This window comes from Eschscholzia californica, unplaced genomic scaffold (assembly GCF_041429995.1).
Source record: "Eschscholzia californica isolate CP2 unplaced genomic scaffold, dmEscCali1.0.p SCAF_2, whole genome shotgun sequence".
NCBI classification, from domain to species: domain Eukaryota; kingdom Viridiplantae; phylum Streptophyta; class Magnoliopsida; order Ranunculales; family Papaveraceae; genus Eschscholzia; species Eschscholzia californica.
In genome coordinates this window covers 57536221-57559846 of record NW_028238309.1, presented here as the reverse complement: position 1 = coordinate 57559846, position 23626 = coordinate 57536221, and the positions used below count along the sequence as shown (strand labels likewise).

Here is a 23626-nt window from a genome sequence, read left to right as displayed (position 1 = left end):
TCCGGTTGCTGTGAAATTGTAGCTCGAAGAATTATCCTTGTCTCGGTACTGTGGAGAGAGAACACAATAGAGAAAGAGAGAAGAAAAAGGTAATGATAAAGGTGTGGTAGGTGGTCCGAAGAGGTGGTTGGAGGAAGGGAGGAAGGAAGGAGAAGAACAAAAAAAGGAAATCCTAGTGAAAGGTTGCCAAAGATTGGCCACTCAGTTAGTAGATAGCCGCCGATGTGTTCTTTATTTATTTCTGATTATAATATAATCGTGAATTTCAGACACTAATGAAAAAAGTTTGCAACAATGTCTAATATTGAAGCCCATCATTTTTAGATGGCCAATATATAGTTAACCCAAATTTTATGTGCTCGTTGTTAAGGACATTGAAGCAAAATGCTCACGCCTCAGTAACCATAATCAAGTTCCTGTTTAAAACATTTACCAATTGGTCATGTTTTCTCGTATTTTTATACCGGACTTCAAGAGTCATTTTATTCATCAAATATCTTATCAACACAAGTTGAGATTTTCGGAATAGATGCATAGTCCACTGGACAACCAATTGTTTACGTTCGAGTAAACATTATTAGATCATAGGGCTCCTCCCATCCATATTTATCTGTTCCGGTGCAGAATAATAGGCCATCGATTGCCCGCACCAGGAGGATTATCACTCCAAAAGTCTTCCAACCCCCATTTTATTTCTTGGGATAAAACTTTTTTCCCTCCCAAAGACCCAAACTATGGAAGAGGAGCTAGGCAACATATGAACACAAAAATGTCTTTCATCAAATCCTTCACTTCAACTTCTTCCTCCGTTCTCTCTCCCTCTACCAGACAAGCAACAATGGCGATGCACTCTTCTTCTTCTTCTTACCGAGTACTCTCTCTCTCTCTCTCTCTCTCTCTCTCTAGTTCATAATCAATCTTCATAGCTCTATCTTTCTGTTTATCGAGTTTAATATGATGTGGGTAATGAAAAGATAATCCCTTTAGTAATGAAAAACTGCCAAATTGAAGAAGTGTTCAGCGTTTAACAGTTGAATTGGGCAAAGTAAATTGAAAAGTAAATCACTAGTTATATGAAGGGTTGAAATGAAAATAGAAAATTAGGGAATAAATGAAGAAGCTTTATCTTTTGTTTTCAATGTAATTTTCCCAAAATCAATTCGATTGAATGTATTAATTTGAATAGGAGAAGATGGGTTTTTCTTAAAATTCTTATCTGCAGAAGAAATTTGAGTTCTATTGCATTAATTGGTGTCATTGTTGGGACGGGTTTTGATTTTTCTGGTACATTACAACGAAGGAATTGGTGTTCTTGATTTTATTTGTAGTTTGTGACTTAGTTTTGAATCTTTTCTTTACTATCAGTTTCTAGTTTTGATATCTTGGGTATCAGGTTTTAGTATGTTTAGGATTGTTTTTGACGGAGTTATAGTACAAATTTTGATAATTCTAGTTCCGTTTTATCCGTTGAAGCTTCCACCAATGAGTTCACATCACTATGACTCTTTGCACATATAATTTGTAGGGTTTTAGGGGAGAACTGATAAAGTTCAAATTATTTTCATCGACTGGCATGTACAGGTTTGGTCACAGAGGACTTGCTTGACTGTCAAAAAAACTAGTGTTGGGGGATTATTTTATTTTAGTAGGCGCTCTTCGGGCAGTGTTTTTTCCTTCTCTAGTCCAAAGCTATATTCTTCTAGTTCGACAGAAGAGTTTGGTTCTGTTTCAAAGCGAAGGTCCCGTGGACCTGTCATGGCAGCAAAAAAAGCGGCAGAAGGTATGTTATTGTGCTCCATTTGGGTTGGGTATATAAAATATAAGCTTAAGTTTAGACTTTATGTCTTAATCTAATTTGACTGGGTTTGGTTAGGTGGAAAGCAAGAAGATGGGAAGTATAAGCATACAGTGGATCTTCCAAAAACAACATTCGGTATGAGAGCGAATTCCGTAGTGAGAGAACCAGAAATTCAGAAACTATGGGATGAGAATCAAGTGTTCAAGAAAGTAGTTGACAAGAATAACGGAGTGGGTTTCTTGTTTTATATCTTGTGAGATTATTCATGAAGCAAACTTATCAAACATATCTATCGAAAGAAAAGAAATTAACTGGAATTTGTGTTACATTGCAGGGGAAATTCATTCTCCATGATGGCCCACCATACGCTAATGGAGACCTACATATGGGTCACGCTTTAAATAAGATTTTGAAGGATATTATTAACCGTTATAAGGTTTTCCTTCTTCACTTCATGTTCTTTTTTTCTTAGTTCCTTTTTGCTTGTTCAGATGGCGATTCTTACCTACTATTGCTCCTGATAAAGAAATGTCTAAATTCATAGGGTTTTCATTCACAGGGCCTTTCGAACTAAGCCTGACTATGAGTTATATACACTCCCTGTTGATTTAAAGTTCATATCCATCAAGATATGGTGTTTTAAAGTTTTTCATCATGTGCATGGAGCCAGTGTTAGTGCTTTTAACCCATGTGTTTTAGCCAAAGAAACAAATGATTAGATACAATAATTTCTGAAAATGCTGGTTTGTGGGTTTATATTGTCTTAGACGATTCTTACTTGTAGATTCACGAATTTAGTTGTCTACATTTTCTTGAGTGAGTTTTAAGAGCACTATTTGACATGACTTGATACAACTACGCCCTGATTTTACTTTATTCTGACATTTAGATACAAATGTTGGAGATTTTGTGGAGTTCTTAAAAATCTTAATTGGTTCCAGTGCCTCTTATAGTCTTATCTTTTTATTTCCCTCACCCTACTTTTGATGTTGCAGCTTCTTCAAAATTATAAAGTCAAATATGTTCCTGGTTGGGATTGTCATGGCTTGCCGATCGAATTGAAAGGCAAGTATTGTTTAGTTAATTGTTCCATCTGTTAATTAGTTTTTTGGAAACTAAAAATTTATCTATTTAGATGGAAAGAGGTGCAGAGTTATCAATTGGGAGTTTGTCTTATTCTATTATCACTAAATACCTTAACAGTGAAGGTTAAAGAAGCATATGGATTTATTTTTTAATGCTAGTACGAGGTTCCTCGATTGATTATTTTATATTATTATGTATAAGTAGGATCTTCGGAACCAGGTCACTCTCATTATTTATTGTGGATTATCTGCTTTATTTCACCATGAAAAGTCCTGTGCAACTGCATGAGTTCGATTATGAAACCTCTAGTCCCACACTTACATATAGAGGCTTTTAAACTGTTCCAGTTGCCGGTGACACTCATAATAAGATGTTAGAGAGGAGCTAACAGATCACTCAAATTATTTCAGTTCTACAATCTATGGATCAAGAGGCTAGAAAGGAGCTGACACCAATAAAGTTGAGAGCTAAAGCAGCCAAATTTGCAAAGGCAACAGTTAATAACCAAATGAAATCTTTCAAGGTTATTTCTAAATTATATCTAATTTAAATTTTTTGAGCCATGAATCTTTCTACACATAAGAAACCAGAAGTGTTTTCCCTCCACCACTAAAAACCTTTCTGTTTCCTTTCTAACTCTTTGTGTCAATCTGCGCATGCTAACTTGCTCTTATGTTGATGGGCTTATTGTTTGAATGTGCATGGTTTATTTGAATGGTTCCAGCGTTATGGCATATGGGCCGACTGGGAAAATCCTTATTTAACTCTCAATCCCGAATATGAAGCTGCACAGGTTGGTTTTTATGAGCTTTCCTCTTACTTTCCGGTTTAAATTGTAATGGTCTGGTGGATTAGCTATATGTGCCCATTTAAAAGGTTAAAACTTGCTAGAAAATGCTTAAATCCATACATGAGCTAAAACTGTTGAAACGAAGTTTGTCCAAAGACTTCTTATTTATTCTATTAGTATTTCTCTGTTTCCAAATCTTCAAAATATGAAATGAGCATATGAGAATAGAGATCCATCCCCTAATTTACAAAAAAACCTACTGAGCGAGACATCTAGCCTTAGGGTCACAGATAAGTAAAGCAGTAGGGTCTGGACTGCAAATTAGTGTTTTTTTGTGGAAAGGTAACTGACTAACAACTGGCTGTTTGACCATGAAAGCGGTATAAGCTCTCTCTTGATTAAAGTTCTTCTGATTGTTAAACCAACTCACTTGGGCTGAATTGCGAAAACAAAAGAAAAAAGGAGACCAAGTTTAAAGCCTGATCCACTTGTCCTTCGGAATCGTCACATTATGGTATTCTGTATGAATTTGTGCGATATTCCTCAACAAAGCTAACTGGGTCTGTTTGGTTATAAAGCAATATATGGCTTATTTTGTTTTTTTTCTGCTTGATGTTCCATATCAGAATTGCTAACCGGTGTTTTTTTAACCATTCAAATTAATATAAATGAGAGTAAAGCTGTACAAAGCTCTAGAGTTAACCCTCTAGAGATACTAGGTTAGTTAGCTGCCGGGCTTACAAGAAGTTATAATGTTGTGCCCAAGACTTCCCAATTAACAGTGAAATTCAAAGTTATAATATTTTAATTTGCCGTTTAAAAAAACAGCGAAATCTGAAAAATGATTTAAATTTGCTGCATTTATCCCCCTGGCTCCAGCTATAAAGAATGCTTTTAATGTCCTCAATGTTACCTATGGTTTTAACTGTTTTCTCTTTAAAAATAGCATTATTCATCTCCATCCATAAGCTCCAAAATATGGCATGAGGAATGATGCTCCAAATTTGGTTCCCTTGCTTATGTTTTTTCACATGCTCCCATAGCTCAAAAACCATATAAATCTGGGATGGTAGACACCAGGTCACATTGAAGCTCTTTAGGAAAAATTGCCACACTGCGCTAGATACCTCACAATGCATGAATAAATGCGATCCCGTCTCCACTGCCTTCTTTCCAGAGGCAGCATCTACTAGGCCTGTTAGACCCACTTATTATCAGCTGATCTCCGGGGGGAAGCTTCCCAAGCGAAGCAACCCATAGGACGAAACTTGCCCTGTTTGGAATAGGTCCTATCTCCAAAGCTATGTTATATTCCTTAGGCTGTCGCTCCTGCCTCTAAGGGTTCTCTGATAACATTGTTTAACATTCATTCGGCCATCTTCCTTATCTCTCCAGTCTCCACTTTTTAACATTCATTACTAACGAGTTGTTCTCTTTGGTTATATGCTAGATTGAAGTGTTTAGCCAGATGGCCTTGCAAGGCTATATATATAGAGGACGAAAGCCAGTGCATTGGAGTCCATCATCACGTACTGCACTTGCTGAGGCTGAGTTGGAGGTAAAATAAATTACAATTGTTATCTATTCAGAGAACTGAAACTGCTTCATTGATGTCTTTTGACTTGGTTACTAGGAATATCTTATGATTGTTATGACCACATATAGTATTAAGTTGTTTGTGCGTCAGTCTGTTCTTTTGTCTTTGGAGACTCCATCTTTTATCTTGTAGCTTAACCATAAGTTTCCATGCAGTATCCCGAAGGTCATGTTTCGAAGAGCATATATGCTATGTTTAAAGTAGTGAGTGTTTCTCCAACTGCAAATGGCTTATTAGAAGAGTTTCCAGATCTTTGCTTGGCTATATGGACCACAACACCTTGGACTTTTCCGGCAAATGCTGGTAAGTGTATACTTAAATCATTAGTCATTGTAACGAACATCGCTAGAATCTTAATTTGTGCAAAGGTTATACATTTCAAAATATGTCCAAGTCCACCACTCATCTTCACATCGAGTAGTTGTGTACTTCTTATACTAACATGAACTTTAGAGGCGTCAACTTTTGGAACTTGGCAATTCAGAATTTTTCCTTTTTCGTAAGTGTTACTGCTTAAATTATTATTATTTTTGGCTTGGTCGAGTGCTGCAAGCGTTCTAGACTTTCAGATAACTCAATAGTTCTGAATTACTTAGGCTTCGTGATTTTTTTTCTCTCAAACCTTTGGTGTCATTGTTTCTAGGCTGTGTAGTTCCATTTTTGAAATTATTATTATTCTGGAATGGTTTCATAAAGCTTTTCTTTTGCACGCACATATTGAATATACCATTGAGCAGGATATAATACCATTTACATTGTTCAGCTGTTGCTGTAAATGCTAAGCTTCAGTATGCTGTGGTCGAAGTAAGTTTAGTCTCAGAAGACACGTCTGCTTCTTCCGGGAACGGAAAAAGAAAACTGGGCACTGCTCTGAAAAGCGAGGAAAGGAAGCCTTTCCTCATAGTGGCCTCAGATCTCGTGCCTACCCTGGAATCCAAATGGGGTGTGAAACTCGCAGTGAAAAGAACGGTATTGGGTTCAGATCTTGAAAATTGCAGGTTGGGTTTGGATATGTGAAGTACATCCTGAAAATTGTCTTAACTCTTTAACAGTTTACACAGAGATACCAGTTGGTCATCCTGATTGAGATTGTTAAAGTTCAAATTTCAAGTATATGATTAGTATTACCTATTTACCTAAATATCTTTTACACGTGGTTTTAAACTTGGTTCAGGTATATCCACCCAATAGATAATAGGGAATGCCCGGTTGTTATTGGAGGAGACTATATTACAACTGAGTCAGGAACTGGACTAGTTCATACAGCTCCCGGTCATGGTCAGGAGGATTACGTAACTGGCCTAAAGTATGGGTTGCCTGTACTTTCTCCGGTAGACGATGATGGCAAATTCACCGAAGAAGCTGGGCGGTTTAGTGGGTTAGATGTACTGGGTGATGGTAATACTGCTGTTGTTAAATACTTGGATGAGCAATTGGCTGTTGTAATGGAAGAACCATATAGTGAGTTGATATCTCCCCCAGTATAATTGGTTAAGAAACGGTGCTATCCTTTTTGTCTCTATCAGTGGTGGTTGAACCATAAAATCGTCCAAATACCTGCTCTTTTGTGCAGAACACAAGTACCCATATGACTGGAGAACAAAGAAACCGACAATATTTAGGGCAACCGAGCAGTGGTTTGCTTCTGTTGAAGGGTTTCGCCAGGCTGCTATGGATGCAATTGGTAATGTTGCGTGGATCCCAGCACAGGTATTACTCGTTGTCCTTCACTTTTTTAATTAACACATGTTAGATGCCTGTTTCATGAGCCAAAATTGTATCTTTGCAAAACTCCTAAATTGGGTGCCATTTAGTAATAGGCTGTGACACTGTTTCATGTAAGAAAAAAGGCTATGATGAACATTGCAACATGTTATTTATGTACTCTCATTATTTAACTTCTTGGGTTCCAAGCTACATTTGGTTCTTGCTTAGCTTGTTTATTCTGAACATCACCACTTACAGTTATGTCTTTAACAGATCATGATAAGGTTATGCCATTTTGTGACCTTTTCCTTCTAATCTTGAAGAAACACAGTTGAATACAGAACCCCATCAAAGTAGTGGAGTGAAAAACTGATGAACAGACGTAATTAGAACAATCATCTAACCGGGACGTCTTGGTTGAACTATATGGGTGCTTGTTTTACCCTGGTGTATTGTTCTTTGGGATGGATTCTTTTGTTATTAGTGGTTCATTTCTTGTTCAACTGACATTAATATTGTGCAGGCAGAAAAGAGAATCTCTACAATGACTTCGAGTCGCTCAGATTGGTGCATTTCAAGGCAAAGAACTTGGGGTGTCCCAATTCCAGTGTTTTATCATGTAGAGACCAAGGAACCGCTGATGAATGAAGAGACCATCGATCACATTATGTGTAAGCCACTTGCAACACAGTGATTGAGTTAAACTTTCAGTTTTAGTTCGTAAGACTGTCTATGTAGGAATATATTTTCGTCTTATTTTACTGTTAATAACTACTTCCATCATTCCTACTAGGCCAACTTTTACCTACTTATTATGTCCTAACCTCCAAACCTTAGGGTTATATGAAATTGATTATTTCTTTTTGCAGCTATTATATCTCAAAAGGGAAGTGATGCGTGGTGGTACATGGGAGTCGAAGATTTACTTCCTGAGAAATACCGCAATAAAGCTTCAGAGTATCAAAAGGGAACTGATACAATGGATGTTTGGTTTGACTCTGGTATTTATGCAAACTAACGATGTTTTCAAGTTATTTGCACTAGATTTTGCTATAATAACAATGAAAGTTCCCGGAGTATAGACAATTACAAATATATTCTCAAAATGGTCATAATACATTTCTAGGTCCATTTCCCAAAGCGGAAACTAAAAGCAAGTTAAAGTAAAGACAACTTTCATGGCGTTATGCAAAAGTAGTTAACTCGTTTTACTCCTGAGATTGTTGAAGGCCTTTACAAATTACAAGATTTAGATATCTGTTTTCCATGCGTTTTATGATTATAAGATTTTGATCAGTGTAATTCGACACGGAATTTGCCAAAAAATGTAATTATTGATCACATTACATTTTGTCCTTGTGACGATTGACATTAAGCATGTGTGATGCCCTCATACATAGATGATATATATATAGACATATACATATCGAAATTGACTGATTTCTTGCGAAAAACATCGCAAAAAAGATCTCAATCTTCGTACCGTTGTAGACCCTACAATATATCCAAGACATGCATTTAATATATGTTTATTTTTTTTCCCTCTCAGAAAGGGCACCTAGTAGTTGATTTCTGCTCTTGCTTGTCGAAATTTGTGGTTTATGACATTATCCTTGCGATTCCCTTATCTTCTTTTCTAGGCTCCTCCTGGGCAGCTGTTCTAGGGACAAGAGATGGGCTTAGTTATCCTGCAGATTTATATCTTGAGGGCTCAGACCAGCACCGTGGATGGTTTCAAAGTTCTTTGTTAACAAGTGTTGCTACAAAAGGTAATGGCCATCACAATGAAACTTGTAATTTGATCCAATTGAGATTGATATTTGATACAGACACCAATATAAGCCACATAATTTCTCATATGCTTCTATTTTTCTTCTATTAAATGCAAAACAGTGATGGGTTTCTAGTTTAAGTTCCAGAAGTGCCTGCTATTTTCTGTAGGACCAGTTAATGTGTAATCGTTTCTATTTTATACTTATTCTATGATGTCTTCTACTCTTATATGCTTTCTACCGAAAATAGATTGATTTTTCTGTTACAACATATTAAATTATATTAAACTCGGAAACCTTTTCTTTTTACAGGAAAAGCTCCTTATCTGCGTGTTATAACACACGGATTTGTACTAGACGAGAGAGGTTTAAAGATGAGCAAGTCATTGGGTAATGTAGTAGATCCCAATATTGTGATTGAAGGAGGGAAAAACACCAAGGTCGGCACACTATAACTTGCGCTGTAACTGTTTTAAACCCTCTCCCCTCTCACTCGCCTCACATGGTCTTTACCCTGATTCTAGTTACTCCTTCACAGGATACACCAAGTTATGGAGCTGATGTTTTGAGGCTTTGGGTCTCAAGTGTAGATTATAGTACTGATGTATTGATTGGGCCTCAAATACTTCGTCAAATGTCGGATATATACAGAAAACTCAGAGGAACATTACGATACCTTTTGTCTAATCTGCACGACTGGAAGGTATTCTCAATGTTGCCGCAAATTTTTTTTCAACTTCTGATGTGTGAGCTTGTTTTATTTGATTGATTATAACTTGTAACATTCTTTTAACATTTCCTTCTTCTCCAATGAATATCTGAAGCTCTCTTGTTTTGTTTGCTCTTGCATTTATAGCCAGAGAAATCCGTTCCATACGGTGATCTTCCCATGATCGACCAGCATGCACTGTTCCAGCTCGAAAATGTTGTGAAGAACATCAAAGATAGCTACGACAATTATCAGTTCTACAAGATATTTCAGGTACTATTATTTCTTCTATCATCTTGTTCTTATGAATTCGGGGTCATTTGATACGCCATGAATTATGCATCAACTTCTACTTGAGTTTTGATTTGGTGTGCATTTCAGTTAGTTATTCTCTTAACTCCATTTCTTTGTTATTTGAGTTAGAAACTGCCAGAACTCTTCCTGATAATCTCCAGCAAGCTGAGACTATTTATCAAGTTTCAACGATATTTTATTTTGTTCTGACAATTCTCTCTCTCAGATTATCCAGCGCTTCACCATTGTAGATCTATCAAATTTCTACTTCGATGTTGCTAAAGATCGACTTTATGTTGGGTACTCTTTTAACTCTTCACTTCTTAAAACTCAGCCCCTTGCCTAATAAGATTTCATCTTTATCCTAAGTAGAAATTAGAGTCCCTTTAAGAGTGCTACTTGTTTAACGATCAACACAAAGTATATGATATCTCAGGGGTTCAACGAGTTTTACTAGGAGAAGTTGTCAAACAGTTCTAGCAGCACATCTTCTTTCTATTGTGAGAGTAATTGCTCCTATCTTGCCCCATTTGGCGGAAGATGTATGGCAAAATCTCCCTTTTGAGCATAAAAATGCAGATGGTTCTGTTGCCAAGTTTGTTTTCGAGTCTCGATGGCCAGAGTTAAACGAGAGATGGCTCGAAATGCAGAGCAATGATGTTGATTTCTGGGTAAAAGCTCTCGAGGTATGAATTTTCTGACATTACATTGAGTATCCTCTCGTATCATGTATGAACTTTCTAAGTTAAATATCGATTTCTTCATTTATGAAAGAGTAATTCTAAGTTAAAATCATCTTTATACAGCTGAGGACTGAGGTGAATAAAGTTCTAGAGATTGCTCGAACTGGGAAGTTAATCGGTTCTAGCTTGGATGCAAAGGTTTATCTCTATGTCGCCGACGCCGATATTTCATCGAGATTGAATGGAATGTGTACAGCCCAGAATGACGCAGATATGCTACATCGGATTTTCATAACATCTCAGGTACTTTTGAATTCCTTCTCAGAAGCTGGTAGTTATACCTTTCCGGTAACCTTCCTAATTTCCTTTGTCTTTGTGCAGGGTAGTATTTAAATTCTATATGTATAATGATAGCCATGTTAATCCTGGGTTAGGAACTAACTCAACTGAATGTCCTGTTAATTGAAAAACCGACACGTTCAAAATCAAAACGTTTCGAAACCTTAATTGCAAACCAAAAGATCATCTAAACATATCACAACATATTACGACCTGTTAGAACATTCAGAACATGGTGTAACTTCTGAGTGGGCCATGAAATGTGGCAATACAAATCACTCATTTTGTTGAGAACTTACATGTAGAAGCAAATTGCAGCAAAATATAATTGATTGTGGGATCGTCTGATCCACTTGAGTCACTCGGTTAGTCGGTTGTAAGCCGAGTTGGACCGAGTTGAACCCTGAGTTAGTTTCTGTTTAAACTTTGCATTATTGGGGCTTAGTTTTAAAAGTTTAAAAGTGTAGAATTTGTGGCATATGCATAAAAAGATATCATGTGTGTGTGCATCTGTATTATTGATATACAACCAGCGAAACTTGGTCGAGTTACTGGGGTAAGATTGGTGGTGATTCTTGTTCCATCCAGATCACCCCTACTGCGCCAACTGTTTAGCCAAAAGTACAAAAGAAAGTTGCAGAAACTTGTATGTTTGACAAGTTCGAAAATGAATGAAGAGAACCAAAACATATGAATAAAAAACCCAATGAATTTTTCAAATTTCAGGCCATTTTATCCATGTCTGTATCTATTAATCTACTTGTTTTCTAGTAGAGAGCTAGTCTGATCTTTTCTTTTTTCACGGTTTGCAGGTTGAAATGGTTTCTTCCTCGGAAAGTGCACCGACAGAGAAAATCCCTTACACCGGAGAGTATCTGATTGAAGGGAAAAGCAAAGTCTGGATCGGCATATCACGGGCAGACGGTTCAAAATGTGAAAGATGTTGGAATTACTCTTCTAAAGTTGGTTCCTTTGTCGAACACCCAACTCTTTGTCCTCGTTGTTATGATGTTGTTGGCGCTTCACCTCTTCCTCTGGTTGCAGCAGTTAGCTAAGAGAGATTCTGTTTGGTTTTTGATCCATGTTTACATTTTTCAGTTCATTAAGTTGATCTTCCAAGCTTCTCATCAATGTCAGTTGTTTATAGAAACAAAAGTCAGATGAGCAAATTCAGAGTTCATTATTTTTTATGGTTTAGTCCATTATATTGACATAATTAGTGTTTAATCAAACTAATAATTTAAATTTGTTATTTATCCAAGTTAAGGTGAATAAAACAATTAGGTATAAATAAGAAACAATGGTACAAATAACTCATTGCGCTGTCACTAAATATGTCCGATTTAACTTATCTTGAAGGAAAAGCTTTCATCTCTTCAAAATCGAAAGGAGAAAAAGAAACAAATAATCACAATCCTGTGAAGACTCCACTGCAAATGCTATACCCACCTACAAAAAAAGGAGCCGAAGAAAAGTAAAAGTTAGGAATCAGTAAGAGTGGAATAAATAGATGTTCCTGCACAGAGTCATCAAAGAAAACCTATGGTAAACTAGAACATAGTCAGGCATGGGAATCTCTAGCAATGCATATATGTATCCAAATTGAGTTAGTAAAATGAGTTAACATCAAGAAGGTCTTAAACATGCAAGATATGTAAAGATGTTATGTCCGTACGAGGATGTCATGTCTTACGAGGTGTTATGTCATATGAGAATGTTAAGAGTGCGTTTTAGAAAAGTCACTAACATGAATGAGACTGCAATCGACAAGGGATGGGTTGGTTAGGAATAAAGAAGCAATTAGTGGTTCTTTTTTAACAGAGAGGGCAATTACTCACCAATGTTTTTTTAATTTGATTTCCGATAAGACAACATACTCATTGTGGTCAAATATCGTCTTGAAGATTTTCTCAGCAACAAGCCAACCAATACCATTATGGGGCATAGCACAGGGAAACTAGCTAGGCTATATATATATATGGAGATGCTCTTTTCACTCACTTAAGAGTTGCCTACTGATAGCACAAATGGACCACGGATTCAATTCACTCACCGATACAAAGAAGTGGACATATGTGGTATTCTATGTCATTCACATACTATATACATAGTTGCATGTAATCGAAGATGTTTAAAGGTCAGTTTTTAAAAGTCAGATACATATTGGGTTCTAAACATGAAGTGGGAACGGAAAATGATAACATACGATGACAGATGAGAATGACAAGGTAAAGCTAGAACTCCTAAGAGTACGGGAAAGTAGCACCAGAGGGAATACCCCAGTTGTAAACAAGATATTAACTAACCATCAAACAGAAAAGAACAAGAAATGAGATAAACTCTTCTTACTAGCTCATAAAGATGGCAGTTGGATTTCCCGGTGAAGGTGGAGTATCTCTTAGCACAGAAGCATATGGCCCGGCTAAGTTAACAGCATCATCGTTGGAAGCATGAAAAACTTGGACATGCTCAAGACCCAATTGCCTCTTGATCAAATCAAGGTTTTCCTGGAGTACTTCTATCTCACCAAATGGTAGCTTTAGATCCAAAGCTTGAATTCCAACTACAAGTGCCTCATCTTTCTTAAACCTCAAGAAAGGCATGCAAAGTTTTTGTACTTGCTTAAAATTTGCTGCTTTTCCAACATCGCTCTCCCTTAATTCTGCTAAAATATCTTGATCAGGTGCAAATGAGCGAGCACTACTATTAAAGTTTCTCCTAAGAATTGTTAAGCATTCCGCTTTCCATCCATCATATCGCTCATTGACGTAAATCAAAGCTAACGTGGGTTTGTTTTCTTCGGATGGAGTGGGTATTGGAGCTCCCTTTTTATTAGACTTTTTAGGCCCGGCTACTTGCTTTTGGAGCAACTTCCTCATGGTAACTATCGAATCCTGCAAATATTTATTGCCACCCTTGAGAGTGAGATCTGGTGGATCAGCTACGGGCCAACCCGCTTTTATAGCAAACCCATCCTTCCTCAACAGATCTTTCCATACATATTCTGAATAATGAGGGCATATAGGAGTTATTAGCCGGGTTTGAACGTCCATGAATCGCCACAACAGGTCACGGTTCATGCCACCAACTCCACACGAGAATCTATATTCGTCCCTTGCAGCTTGGAGATCATAAAACCCAGTCTTGAGTGCATCACGGAACATGTATTCGTTATAGCTCTGCTCAGTCATTGTTATGGCAATATTTATCTCATTGGCGAAAACTCGATCTGCATAAGTAGAAGGAGGGCCTGTTCTAAGGGAAGTTTCAGAAGCTATAACTTCTTCCATCCATGCTATTTCCTTTGTAAGTCGTATAATTGCAGAGTTTGAGGTGTCAAACACAAAGTTAGCATCATCCATACCGTCCCCTGCATCAGCTAGAGAGAATCGTGTAGCATCAGCAGAGAAGTCCTCGATAGCTTCTCTTAGTGTCTTAAAATTTCCAGTGGATTTCGACATTTTTTCTGAATTGAGCATGATGTGCCCATTGCATCGGAAGCCACGAGGCCAGCGGTGCTCAGGTAGAAGGGCTGTGTGGTTATAAATACAAAAAGTGAGGTGGTTTTGTATCAAATCTTTTCCAGAGACTCGAAGATCGAAAGGGTACCAGTACGAGAATTCCTGCTTCATTTTGTGAAGAACAGTATGAGAGATGGTTGATGAACTAGGAAAAGGGCCATCACAGAAAACATAATTCCAAACCTCATCTGTCATCTGCTCGGGCTTTACTAAAGATGTATCTGATCCGTATAGATCCCCATTCTGTAACATATGAGCAATCGTGTAAAATGCCATGTAAAGTGTGGAATCAGATAATGACTCAACAAGGAATTGTTCATCCCATGGAATACGGGTCCCCAGCCCAAAAGAACGAGAGCAAGCCCATTGATTTAACCAACCCAAAGTGTGCTCAAATCCATGACGAGTCTCATCACAGTAGAGCTTCATGTTTGATAAACATTCCTCGGCCTTTTTCTTCCATTCTTCCTCTCCATATGTGATATACCATTGATCGGTTAATGCCACAACACACTCGTCCCCTGATCTTGACATAACTTTTTTCTCAGGTTCACTATACATAACTGCCTCGCTACTTTCTAGGAGTTTGATCCTAATCAATGGCTTTGCATCTTGGACTCTCATGCCTGTGTATTCTCCAACAAGCATAGTTCCCTCAGTGAATCCTTTTAAATATGTCAACCTCTTTGCTTCGGCAAGCTTCTCTTTCTCATTCTGGCTCTTGATCTTTAAATCAATACACACTTTTTCAGCAGCTTTGTCCCCAAATTCAGGGATATTGATAATGGGTACCACCTCAAAAGGCAAAACCCACTCATCCTTCACACCGAATTTTGCCCTCAGAGCTGGTTTCGATTTCAAATCTTGCATAGCCATGTAATCATCAGGGGAATCACTTGGCACACTCGTCACAATCCCGGTACCCTTGTCAGTTAAGATGGTAAGCATGGGAAGAGAGTATATTATCTCATTGAAAGACAAAGGAGACCTCAAGGGCAATCCAATCAAATCGTGACCAGTTAGCTCGAGCAAGCACGTTGGTTTCTCGGGTATCTTCGACAAGTTCTGATAGGCAAGGTTAACGGCAGCTCTTTCTGTGACAATAAACACGTCCGTCTCATTGATCTCAAAGGCGCCGTATTTTCCATCTGGCAAAACCCATGAATTTGTTTGCCCATACATGGTCTCGGGTCTCAATGTGGCTGCAGCCAAGAATACTCTTCTCCCTTCCAGAGGGCCCAACTTAGGAGGAAAAGGTCGAACCACCTCCATCTTAATCAAAGTGTAATCTTGGGGCTGGACTCCTTCGCCCGAGGCCCTATCATGGTCTGCGCAGGGCTGCCCATCTAAGGGAGAGTAAATAGTGTATCTTTTATCCTTGACAATCTTCCCCATCTCCTTCAACTTCGTCATCTGCCACCTGACAAAGGAATCATAGAACGGATTCTTGTCGGTTGTGACGAAAGATCTTCGCCAATCACAACCCAAACCAAAGGCCTTGAGGTCTTCTTTGGCAAGAGGAGGGAAATAGGTTAGCCAGTGAGTTGGATCTTGAAACTTGGAAATTTCAGCATCTGAGAGACCAATTTCCCTCATGATCTCCCATTGGTATTTCACTCCACCCGATTTTGAAGCAGCCTTGGACTTTTTGCTCTTAAATTTTTCAGGTTCAGTTCGTCCAGCTCCACTTGTACTGTCTGGTTCAGGTTCTTTGCTGGTCTGATCCTCCATTATAGAAGTAAACACAGGTGGGTTTCCAAATCTCTGCATTTCCCTCTTCAATTTATCAGCTGAGGCCTTAATCGGCATACCAGTACAGTGGAAAGCGAATGGTAAAAGAACATTGGCACCCCTTAGTCTCTGATAAGCAGCAGCAAATTCAAGCTTCGACAACGAAAATGCATGGCCTAGATGAAGAAACCCATTCATGTATGGGTAAGGGAAATTCCCATAGAACTTTTCCCCCGGTTGTGGTGACTTTTCACAAGATTCTGCTTTAAAGACCTCATTTTCTTCCCACAACTTTTGAATCTTCGCCTCTATCTCCAACAACTTATCTCTCCTCGCGTAACTTTTTGGACCCTCTGTCTCCTTGCCAGCCATTTGACAGAAACTGTGTAAAAACAAGAGCATCAATAATCAGCACTTCTAATCGATCGGGATCAAATTAAGGTGGTGTTTGTTTTTCTCTCATTGTCTGAATCTGAATCATCTAACACAGATGGAAATCAATCCAAATCAACTATACATATGTGTCAGATTTCAGATCTATCAGAGAAAAAACAAACACTACTTAACAATTAAAATCATCATATAATGTGAAGGGAAAAGCAATTATGGAAGTTGCAAGGAACTGTGTCAATAGAAAACCTAAATAAGCAAAACCAACTAACCAAAACAAGATCCAAACTCAATTCATACCTGCCAATTTTCATTAGACTAAAAAACCCCAAATCAATGAACACTAGCAGAATTTTAACTAACCAATATCTAAAACAACTACAAACAACTCAGAAACCTTAATCCACATCATGGAACTAAAAAAAAGTACAAAACTTTGACAAAAACCAAATAAGATATATTCACCCAAAATACAATTTCACATCAAAAGATGAAAAAATCTATCTGTACATCAAAATAACAATACTAATTAGAAACATACTAATACAGAATTAACAATAATGAAATCAATCTGATTATGTAGGGAATTAGACAGGGTTTTAGTATTTACCTGAAATTGGGTATTAATCTGTTTAGCACATTTGTTGAAACCCTAAATTGGAGATTTCCTTTGAAGAAGAAGATATGGGAAGCCAGTGAGAAATTGGGTTCTCACTAAATTAGGGTTTTAAGGCTTTTGGGTGTTGGAATAACGTACACCCCGGTTAGTATTACTTCCAAACTCCGAAGCCAAAAGAAACAGAGGGTGGGTCGTGGGACAACCTACAAGGAAGGTTTTATTTTTTTGACCCCCAAACATTTATTGGCATCCGCCATCCGGGCACAGATCGACCCGTCCAAAACCTAAAACAAGGCTTTGGACTCGGATCAGTCCGACAAGTTTCAGACAGGACAGTCTGACCCTTTGATTTGGCGTTCGGACTGGTTTGAGACCAGCCCGTGAGTAGTTCGCGAGAGTATTTTCAATGGTGGTTTTCAATCAAGGTTCTTTCTCTCTCTAACTCTTCATCTTAGATCAAGGTTGGTTTGAAATCAAAATCCATCCCATAATGGTTTTACTTTCTTTCTCTCTCTACAACAAGGTCTTTTATCTCTCTAACTCTCCCAGAGTTGATTAACGATGATGGGTTTAGAAACAAGGTTGTTTCCATGAGAAAGTGTTGATGATAATTCGAAGAAGAAGAATAAGAAAAGAAAAGGGAGAGGGGGATGGGCAGACTGTCCGTATCGGATGCTTACAAAGATGGTGAAAGCAATCTCCTTGAGTCGGATAATTCCCGTGTTAGTCGCATAACTCCAGATAACAAGGTGCTATTATCTTGTTTGGGAGGGTTCGAAGATTCGGTCCGGACTGAGTTTTGTACCGTCGGGGTTTTTCCCAGACAACGCGAGTCTTTCCGTCGCCGGTCAGTGTGGAGGAATTTTTTACGCAGCCAGCTAGCACAGATATATTCTTCCCGCAACCAGGCAGCACGAAGGGCCTCTCTACGCTCCTCCACGCTGCCTGGCAGCGTGAAGGCATGTCGTCACGCTGCCAAGCAGTGTGGAGAGGCCCTTCATGTTGCCTAGTTGCGTGAAGGAATATATTTGCTGCTTGGCTGCTCGGAGAAGTCCTCCACACTGACCGGCAGTGCGGAAGACCCGCGTTGTCTGTAAAATCACAGAAAGAGTACGGAACTTATTTCGGAACGAATTCTCGAACCCTCCCAAACAAGACAACACCACCTTGTTACATGGGGCTATGTGACTAACATGAAAACTATCCGACTCAAGTAGATCGCTTTCACCATCTCTTCGATTACTCATCTACTCTCTAAGAAAATAAAACTAATCACTTAAAGAGTGGGGGACTAACTGGGTTGACCAAAAATTGCACAAGAGCCCAACCCAAAAATCTCTCGATGGGCTCTTTTCGACTAAACCCCTGAAGCTCATGTCGAGGCCCAAAGATGTACAAAAGAGTTTCCACGTGCACAAAATCCCAAGTGTTTTCATCTTTACACGTCCAGAGCTCGACATGTCTAAATCTCCATGCTCCATGTGGAATATATCATTAAATGAAGAGATCCTCCACGTGTCAAATGCACACAAAACGACAAGGATCTAAGACTTGGTCAACATGCCTCCTAAGGAAAATACTCCCCTCATTAATGGCTCACCCGTTGACGAGATCGTGTACGCGCACACTCCGAGCAATTACCAGATAACATGCAACCCATTGTGCATGTACAACTAATGCACACGTCACCCTATCCCAGGTATCACGCCATGCATTCACTTCGTAATAGTCAACCATTATTCCTCCCAAAGGATCACTCCCTGTGTCTATATAAAGGAGCAACTCCATTTCTCAGATCATCGAATGTAGAACAAAGCAACACTTCTTATTATTTGCTCGCTCTTTGTTCTTCAATTATTCTTGATATATTAACATACGAGTTCTCTAATCATTAAACATCTACGGGTTCAACAAGAAGCTCTACAGGTTCAACAAGAAGCTCGACAGGTTCAACAAGAAGTTGCAGGGGCTCGAGAAGAAAACATACGAGCAGAGACAATAGAACCGAAAATATGAGGTGAACTTAATGATGATTGATGCTAAGTCTCTCGACGAAGATGGTGCCCGAATGCTTAAGGCATCGCGAGACGCTTATTTATCTGGTCTTCCACGAGACCCAAGAAATCCCTTCTAATTATCTTTAATTTTCAATTATTGTTGAATCGTATTTAAGTAGATTTAAATTTTTAATCAATTATTAATTGTTATCAGTGTTGTTTAATTTCAAATTCAAATTTTTAGCCTCAACAAAGGCCGGGTTGGAGCTGAACTTTTGAAGGTTGAGCCGAGACTAAAAATTTTGGGTGAAAAAGTGTTTTTTTCGGCCGAAGACATGCTAGGATTGGAGTTGCTCTAATAAAAGGGGAAGGCCTATTAACACAAATGGGAAGGGCCAGTTGAACGGGCCTAAAATGTAACCTCAGCATGTTATCATAGCTGGATTTCAAACTCAATTGGCCCGGTTTGTATGACGTTTACGGAGGCCCGCCCGGTCCAATACCCGATAACTTTCTACTTTTCTGTCTAAACTAGGGTTTTGGCTGAACTTCTCTGGTTGCTTTCACAGGGTTCTTCTTTCTATCTCTCTCTCTTTGGTACGTTCCTTATTTGAGATTTCTTTGAATTTTAACTCAAACATGTCAAACTAGTTAATCAAAACTTCAGGCATAATATGACCTTGTTATTTGATTCTTCCATTTTTGTGATTTCTTCGCCAATGCTCATGTTTTGACGTGCACAAATTAGGGTTTCCTTAGTTAGTGTTCATGTTAACCTTCAAGCATTTGTATGGATTTTTTAAATTTTATTAAGTAGTTTTAGCATAGAAATTCAGGATTTAATCATATAGTTAATTAGAGTTTAAGATGCTAAGAGGGTGTTTGATTTTCGCACTTATTAAGTGATTTTCACTTAATAAGTGTGGGCCGGCAATTTTAGGCTGTTTGATTTTTCACTTAATAAGTGAATATCACTTGTAAGTGGGGTCAAAGTAAGTGCAAAAAAGTAAGCTCCAATTTTTTTTTTTGAAAACTAAGAGGGTGTTTGATTTTTTAGCACTTGTAAGTGCTAGCACTTACTAAGTGATTATCACTTAGTAAGTGATGTCACTTGTAAGTGCTATGGCGTTTGCTTTCCATCATTTCTAAGTGTTTGATTTTTGTTTTTATGTTAATTTTAAATGTCATAAAAATGAGAAATTGTCTATTTTGACCTTAAAGTAGTTACATTTTAGCATTTCATGCTAATTCATTATGCTCGCGAGTTTGGATACAAGATAATTACGATTTATAAATACTTTGTGTTGAAAAATATTAACCTCAAATAATTAAGAATTATGAACGAGAAAAAACTTACGTTGCGTTATGGAGTTTGGGTGGTTCCGTGATTAATGTAGGAAGAGATGCGAAAAAAATTAGAAGAAAAGCTTAGGTGAAGGATGAGTGAAGAAGGAAAAAGTCATCGCTGAAGTCATAAAAAGATTTTTTACTTATCAATTGTTTAAGATTTTCTCTTTAGTTATAATTATATTGGTAATTATTATATTCGGAGAAGGATAAAAATGTCTTTTTTAGCACTTAGAAAGTAAGTGCAAAAAAATAAGCTCCAAGTTTGAGCTTACTTTTTTGCACTTACTTTGACCCCACTTACAAGTGATATTCACTTATTAAGTGAAAAATCAAACAGCCTAAAATTGCCGGCCCGCACTTATTAAGTGAAAATCACTTAATAAGTGCGAAAATCAAACACCCTCAAGCTCCAATTTGGAGCTTATTTTTTTGCACTTACTTTCTAAGTGCTAAAAAAGACATTTTTATCCTTCTCCGAATATAATAATTACCAATATAATTATAACTAAAGAGAAAATCTTAAACAATTGATAAGTAAAAAATCTTTTTATGACTTTAGTGATGACTCTTTTCCTTCTTCACTCATCCTTCACCTAAGCTTTTCTTCTAATTTTTTCGCATCTCTTCCTTCATTAATCACGGAACCACCCAAACTCCATAACGCAACGTAAGTTTTTTCTCGTTCATAATTCTTAATTATTTGAGGTTAATATTTTTTAACACAAAGTATTTATAAATCGTAATTATCTTGTATCCAAACTCGCGAGAATAATGAATTAGCATGAAATGCTAAAACATAACTACTTTAAGGTCAAAATAGACAATTTCTCATTTTTATTACATTTAAAATTAACATAAAAACAAAAATCAAACACTTAGAAATGATGGAAAACAAACGCCATAGCACTTACAAGTGATATCACTTAGTGCTAGCACTTACAAGTGCTAAAAAATCAAACACCCTCTAAGTCATAGTATTAGTTTAGTAACTGGAAATAGGGAGGAGCATCCGTCGGTCGGTGGCCGACCATTTATGGCTCAACAGAAGCCGAACTAGTTAAGGGTTTGATTAAAATCCGGTCTAGTTTGGTTGAAGTTTTAAATTGCACATTAGTATTATAAACTAGTAAAAATATCATTTTATATTAATTTATGACATAGGATTAGCCGATTTGGTTTAGAGGTTTCAAAATAATTACGCCAAAGTGAAACCAAATCGATGAGGCTTGGTTTGGTTTGACCGTTAGAACATTTGGTTTTGGTTGGTTCGGTTTAATTTGATCGGTTGGGCCCATTTTTGCTCACTCCCGGAAGAAATTGTTTGTTTGAATCTAGCTTGTCTTCGTCAAAGGCACTATATTCATTGCATGTCAGACTTATTTTATGTCAGATTCTGATGGACCCAAAATCAGTTTCAGTCAGCCATTCAGATGGGTCAAACAAAATCAAATTTCTAAAATTTGTCGATGGGGTCATTTTAGATCTCGAGTAGATTTCTTAATGTGGAGAGTTTCTTTGGTTTATTGCTTTTTATTCGTTTTTCTTCTTGATTTCTTTAGCTATATTTGTTTTATTGCTTCTTTTTGTAAGTAAACGTTTCCTTGGTTATCTTGATTTAGGTATTTTTATCTTGTTCCTGAGTCGTTTAAAGAATCAACCGACCAAGATGGAGAACGATGAAGGGAAACCCATGGATCTTTACATCCCCAGAAAATGGTATATTTCTTGTGATTTTTCCTTCTCAAATTTTCATTATATAGTTTTCAGCAACGTTAACCTAGGATGTTTTATTTAATATTACTAATTAAAATTTGATTTGCAGTTCGGCCACAAATAGGTTGATTACTTCGAAAGACCATGCTTCAGTTCAGCTTAACATTGGCCATTTGGATGAGAATGGTATCTATACCGGCCAATTCTCCACTTTTGCTCTCTGTGGTTTCGTCCGTGCTCAGGTTCTTACTTCAAACACTTACTATCTGTGTAGTTTTGTTTCTTGGCAGTCAAGTTCATTGTTTTGCTGATCGTTTTTAAGCGGTCATACACGTTATTTGGTAGTCTAACAATACTGAAAATCATTTTTCACCTAGCCTGCCTTAGTGAGCATTGATTATATATCGTTGTTGTCTGTAAAAATATAGAGATCAAGATTGTGCATCTTTTGAGGCAAAAGTGTTAAATTCAGATTATCATACTTAATTACTTAGAACCTTTGTTTAAAGTTACTTGACCTTTCTGTTTTGGATATAATTATCTAACAATACTAGTGATCAAAACCGTATTTCGATTATATGTTAAAGATAGTGGCAAGTGATTCCTCACAGCCTCTTAGCATATTGTCTTTTAATCTCTTTCATATCTCTGAGTTTGAAGATTACTTTCACATAATTTTCCCATTCATTATATCAGTTCTTAGGAAAACTGGATCGTAATATGTTCTTGCTTTATCAAAAGATTTAACCTGTTATTGTAAGGTTCATCTTTGTAACCGCCTGACCGACTTATTCGACAAACTGCAGGGAGATGCTGACAGTGCTATTGACCGTCTCTGGCAGAAGACGAAGGTTGAAGTCCGACAACAATAGTGAGACAATGTTCTATCAGGGATATTTCTTTTTGTTGCTTTGGGTGCCTGAAAAAGAGTACCTTAGTGCCTTAGCATTACGGACTTTGACTATATCGATCATCAATTGACATTAGACAGTTCAAATGTGATGGTAGTTAAAGATTGAATTATTTTGTTTATTTTGTGCCACCGTGTTTTGGTGTTATTATCTATAAATTTTTCTTATGTCTGTGTTCTTCTAACTGAATTAGTTTACACCTCCTAGGCATCGAGGTATACATATGTCTCAAGGTAGATACCGTTTACCTTTTTCGAAGCGAACGGCGTATAGGGGGGAAACGTTTTCTTAAAAATCACAGGAAACTATGGCATGGACATATGGTGAAGTTGTTCTTCCTTCTCTTGTGGTTCAAAGAAGACTGTAAGAGAAGGAAAAACAAGCAGGCACTAATACCAGGGCTTTCGCATGCGCCCAAGGCATGGGTGAATTCGGCGGGCGATCCCCAACTCGCACTCTGGATAGGTCATCTCTCTCTCTCTAACGTCTGGATAGGTCCTCTCTCTTGCTAACGCGCAATGGCTCTTTGGTTGAGCCGTATCTTGCTGCACTCGACCGGATCATCCAATTTGCTTCACTGGGGCTTCCAGGCCTATTATCAGGCTTTTGGGCCTTCTCA

At 37.7% G+C, this 23626-nt stretch overlaps 3 protein-coding genes across 6 annotated transcripts; 2 read left to right on the top strand and 1 right to left on the bottom strand.

Annotated features, from left to right (window-relative positions):
* The first annotated feature begins 373 nt into the window (after nt 1–373).
* Nucleotides 374–12073, top strand: OVA2 (tRNA synthetase class I (I, L, M and V) family protein). The gene is made up of 22 exons (XM_086661362.1): nt 374–871; nt 1582–1780; nt 1874–2028; nt 2133–2234; nt 2794–2863; nt 3295–3407; nt 3609–3677; nt 5125–5232; nt 5427–5574; nt 6035–6269; nt 6446–6732; nt 6845–6981; nt 7502–7649; nt 7848–7979; nt 8619–8747; nt 9063–9190; nt 9289–9453; nt 9607–9732; nt 9980–10053; nt 10190–10439; nt 10560–10739; nt 11588–12073. Exons 1-22 carry the CDS (start codon nt 758–760, stop codon nt 11828–11830), a joined length of 3312 nt encoding a protein of 1103 aa, XP_086517488.1. The 5' UTR covers nt 374–757; the 3' UTR covers nt 11831–12073.
* On the bottom strand, nt 11998–17740 carry LOC147559451 (leucine--tRNA ligase, cytoplasmic-like). Of its 2 annotated transcripts, XM_086661360.1 has the most exons (3): nt 17028–17740; nt 13125–16409; nt 11998–12224 (listed from the first exon to the last, which is right to left on the bottom strand). In XM_086661360.1, coding segments are annotated over exons 2-3 (3276 nt in total). In that variant the 5' UTR covers nt 16400–16409; nt 17028–17740; the 3' UTR covers nt 11998–12223. The 2 variants fall into 2 exon arrangements, with proteins under 2 accessions (XP_086517486.1, XP_086517487.1); XM_086661361.1 differs by lacking the exon at nt 11998–12224 and having other exon boundaries at nt 12850–16409; nt 17028–17613.
* Nucleotides 17741–19474: 1734 nt separating this feature from the next.
* LOC147559450 (small ribosomal subunit protein eS21z) lies at nt 19475–23128 on the top strand. 3 transcript variants are annotated; one of them, XM_086661349.1, is made up of 4 exons: nt 19475–19630; nt 22025–22099; nt 22206–22338; nt 22903–23128. In XM_086661349.1, the coding sequence occupies exons 2-4, from the start codon at nt 22050–22052 to the stop codon at nt 22966–22968; spliced, it is 249 nt and encodes an 82-aa protein (XP_086517475.1). In that variant the 5' UTR covers nt 19475–19630; nt 22025–22049; the 3' UTR covers nt 22969–23128. The 3 variants fall into 3 exon arrangements, with proteins under 3 accessions (XP_086517475.1, XP_086517473.1, XP_086517474.1); XM_086661347.1 differs by having other exon boundaries at nt 19515–19630; nt 22003–22099; XM_086661348.1 differs by having other exon boundaries at nt 19579–19911; nt 21359–22099.
* The last annotated feature ends 498 nt before the right edge of the window (nt 23129–23626 follow it).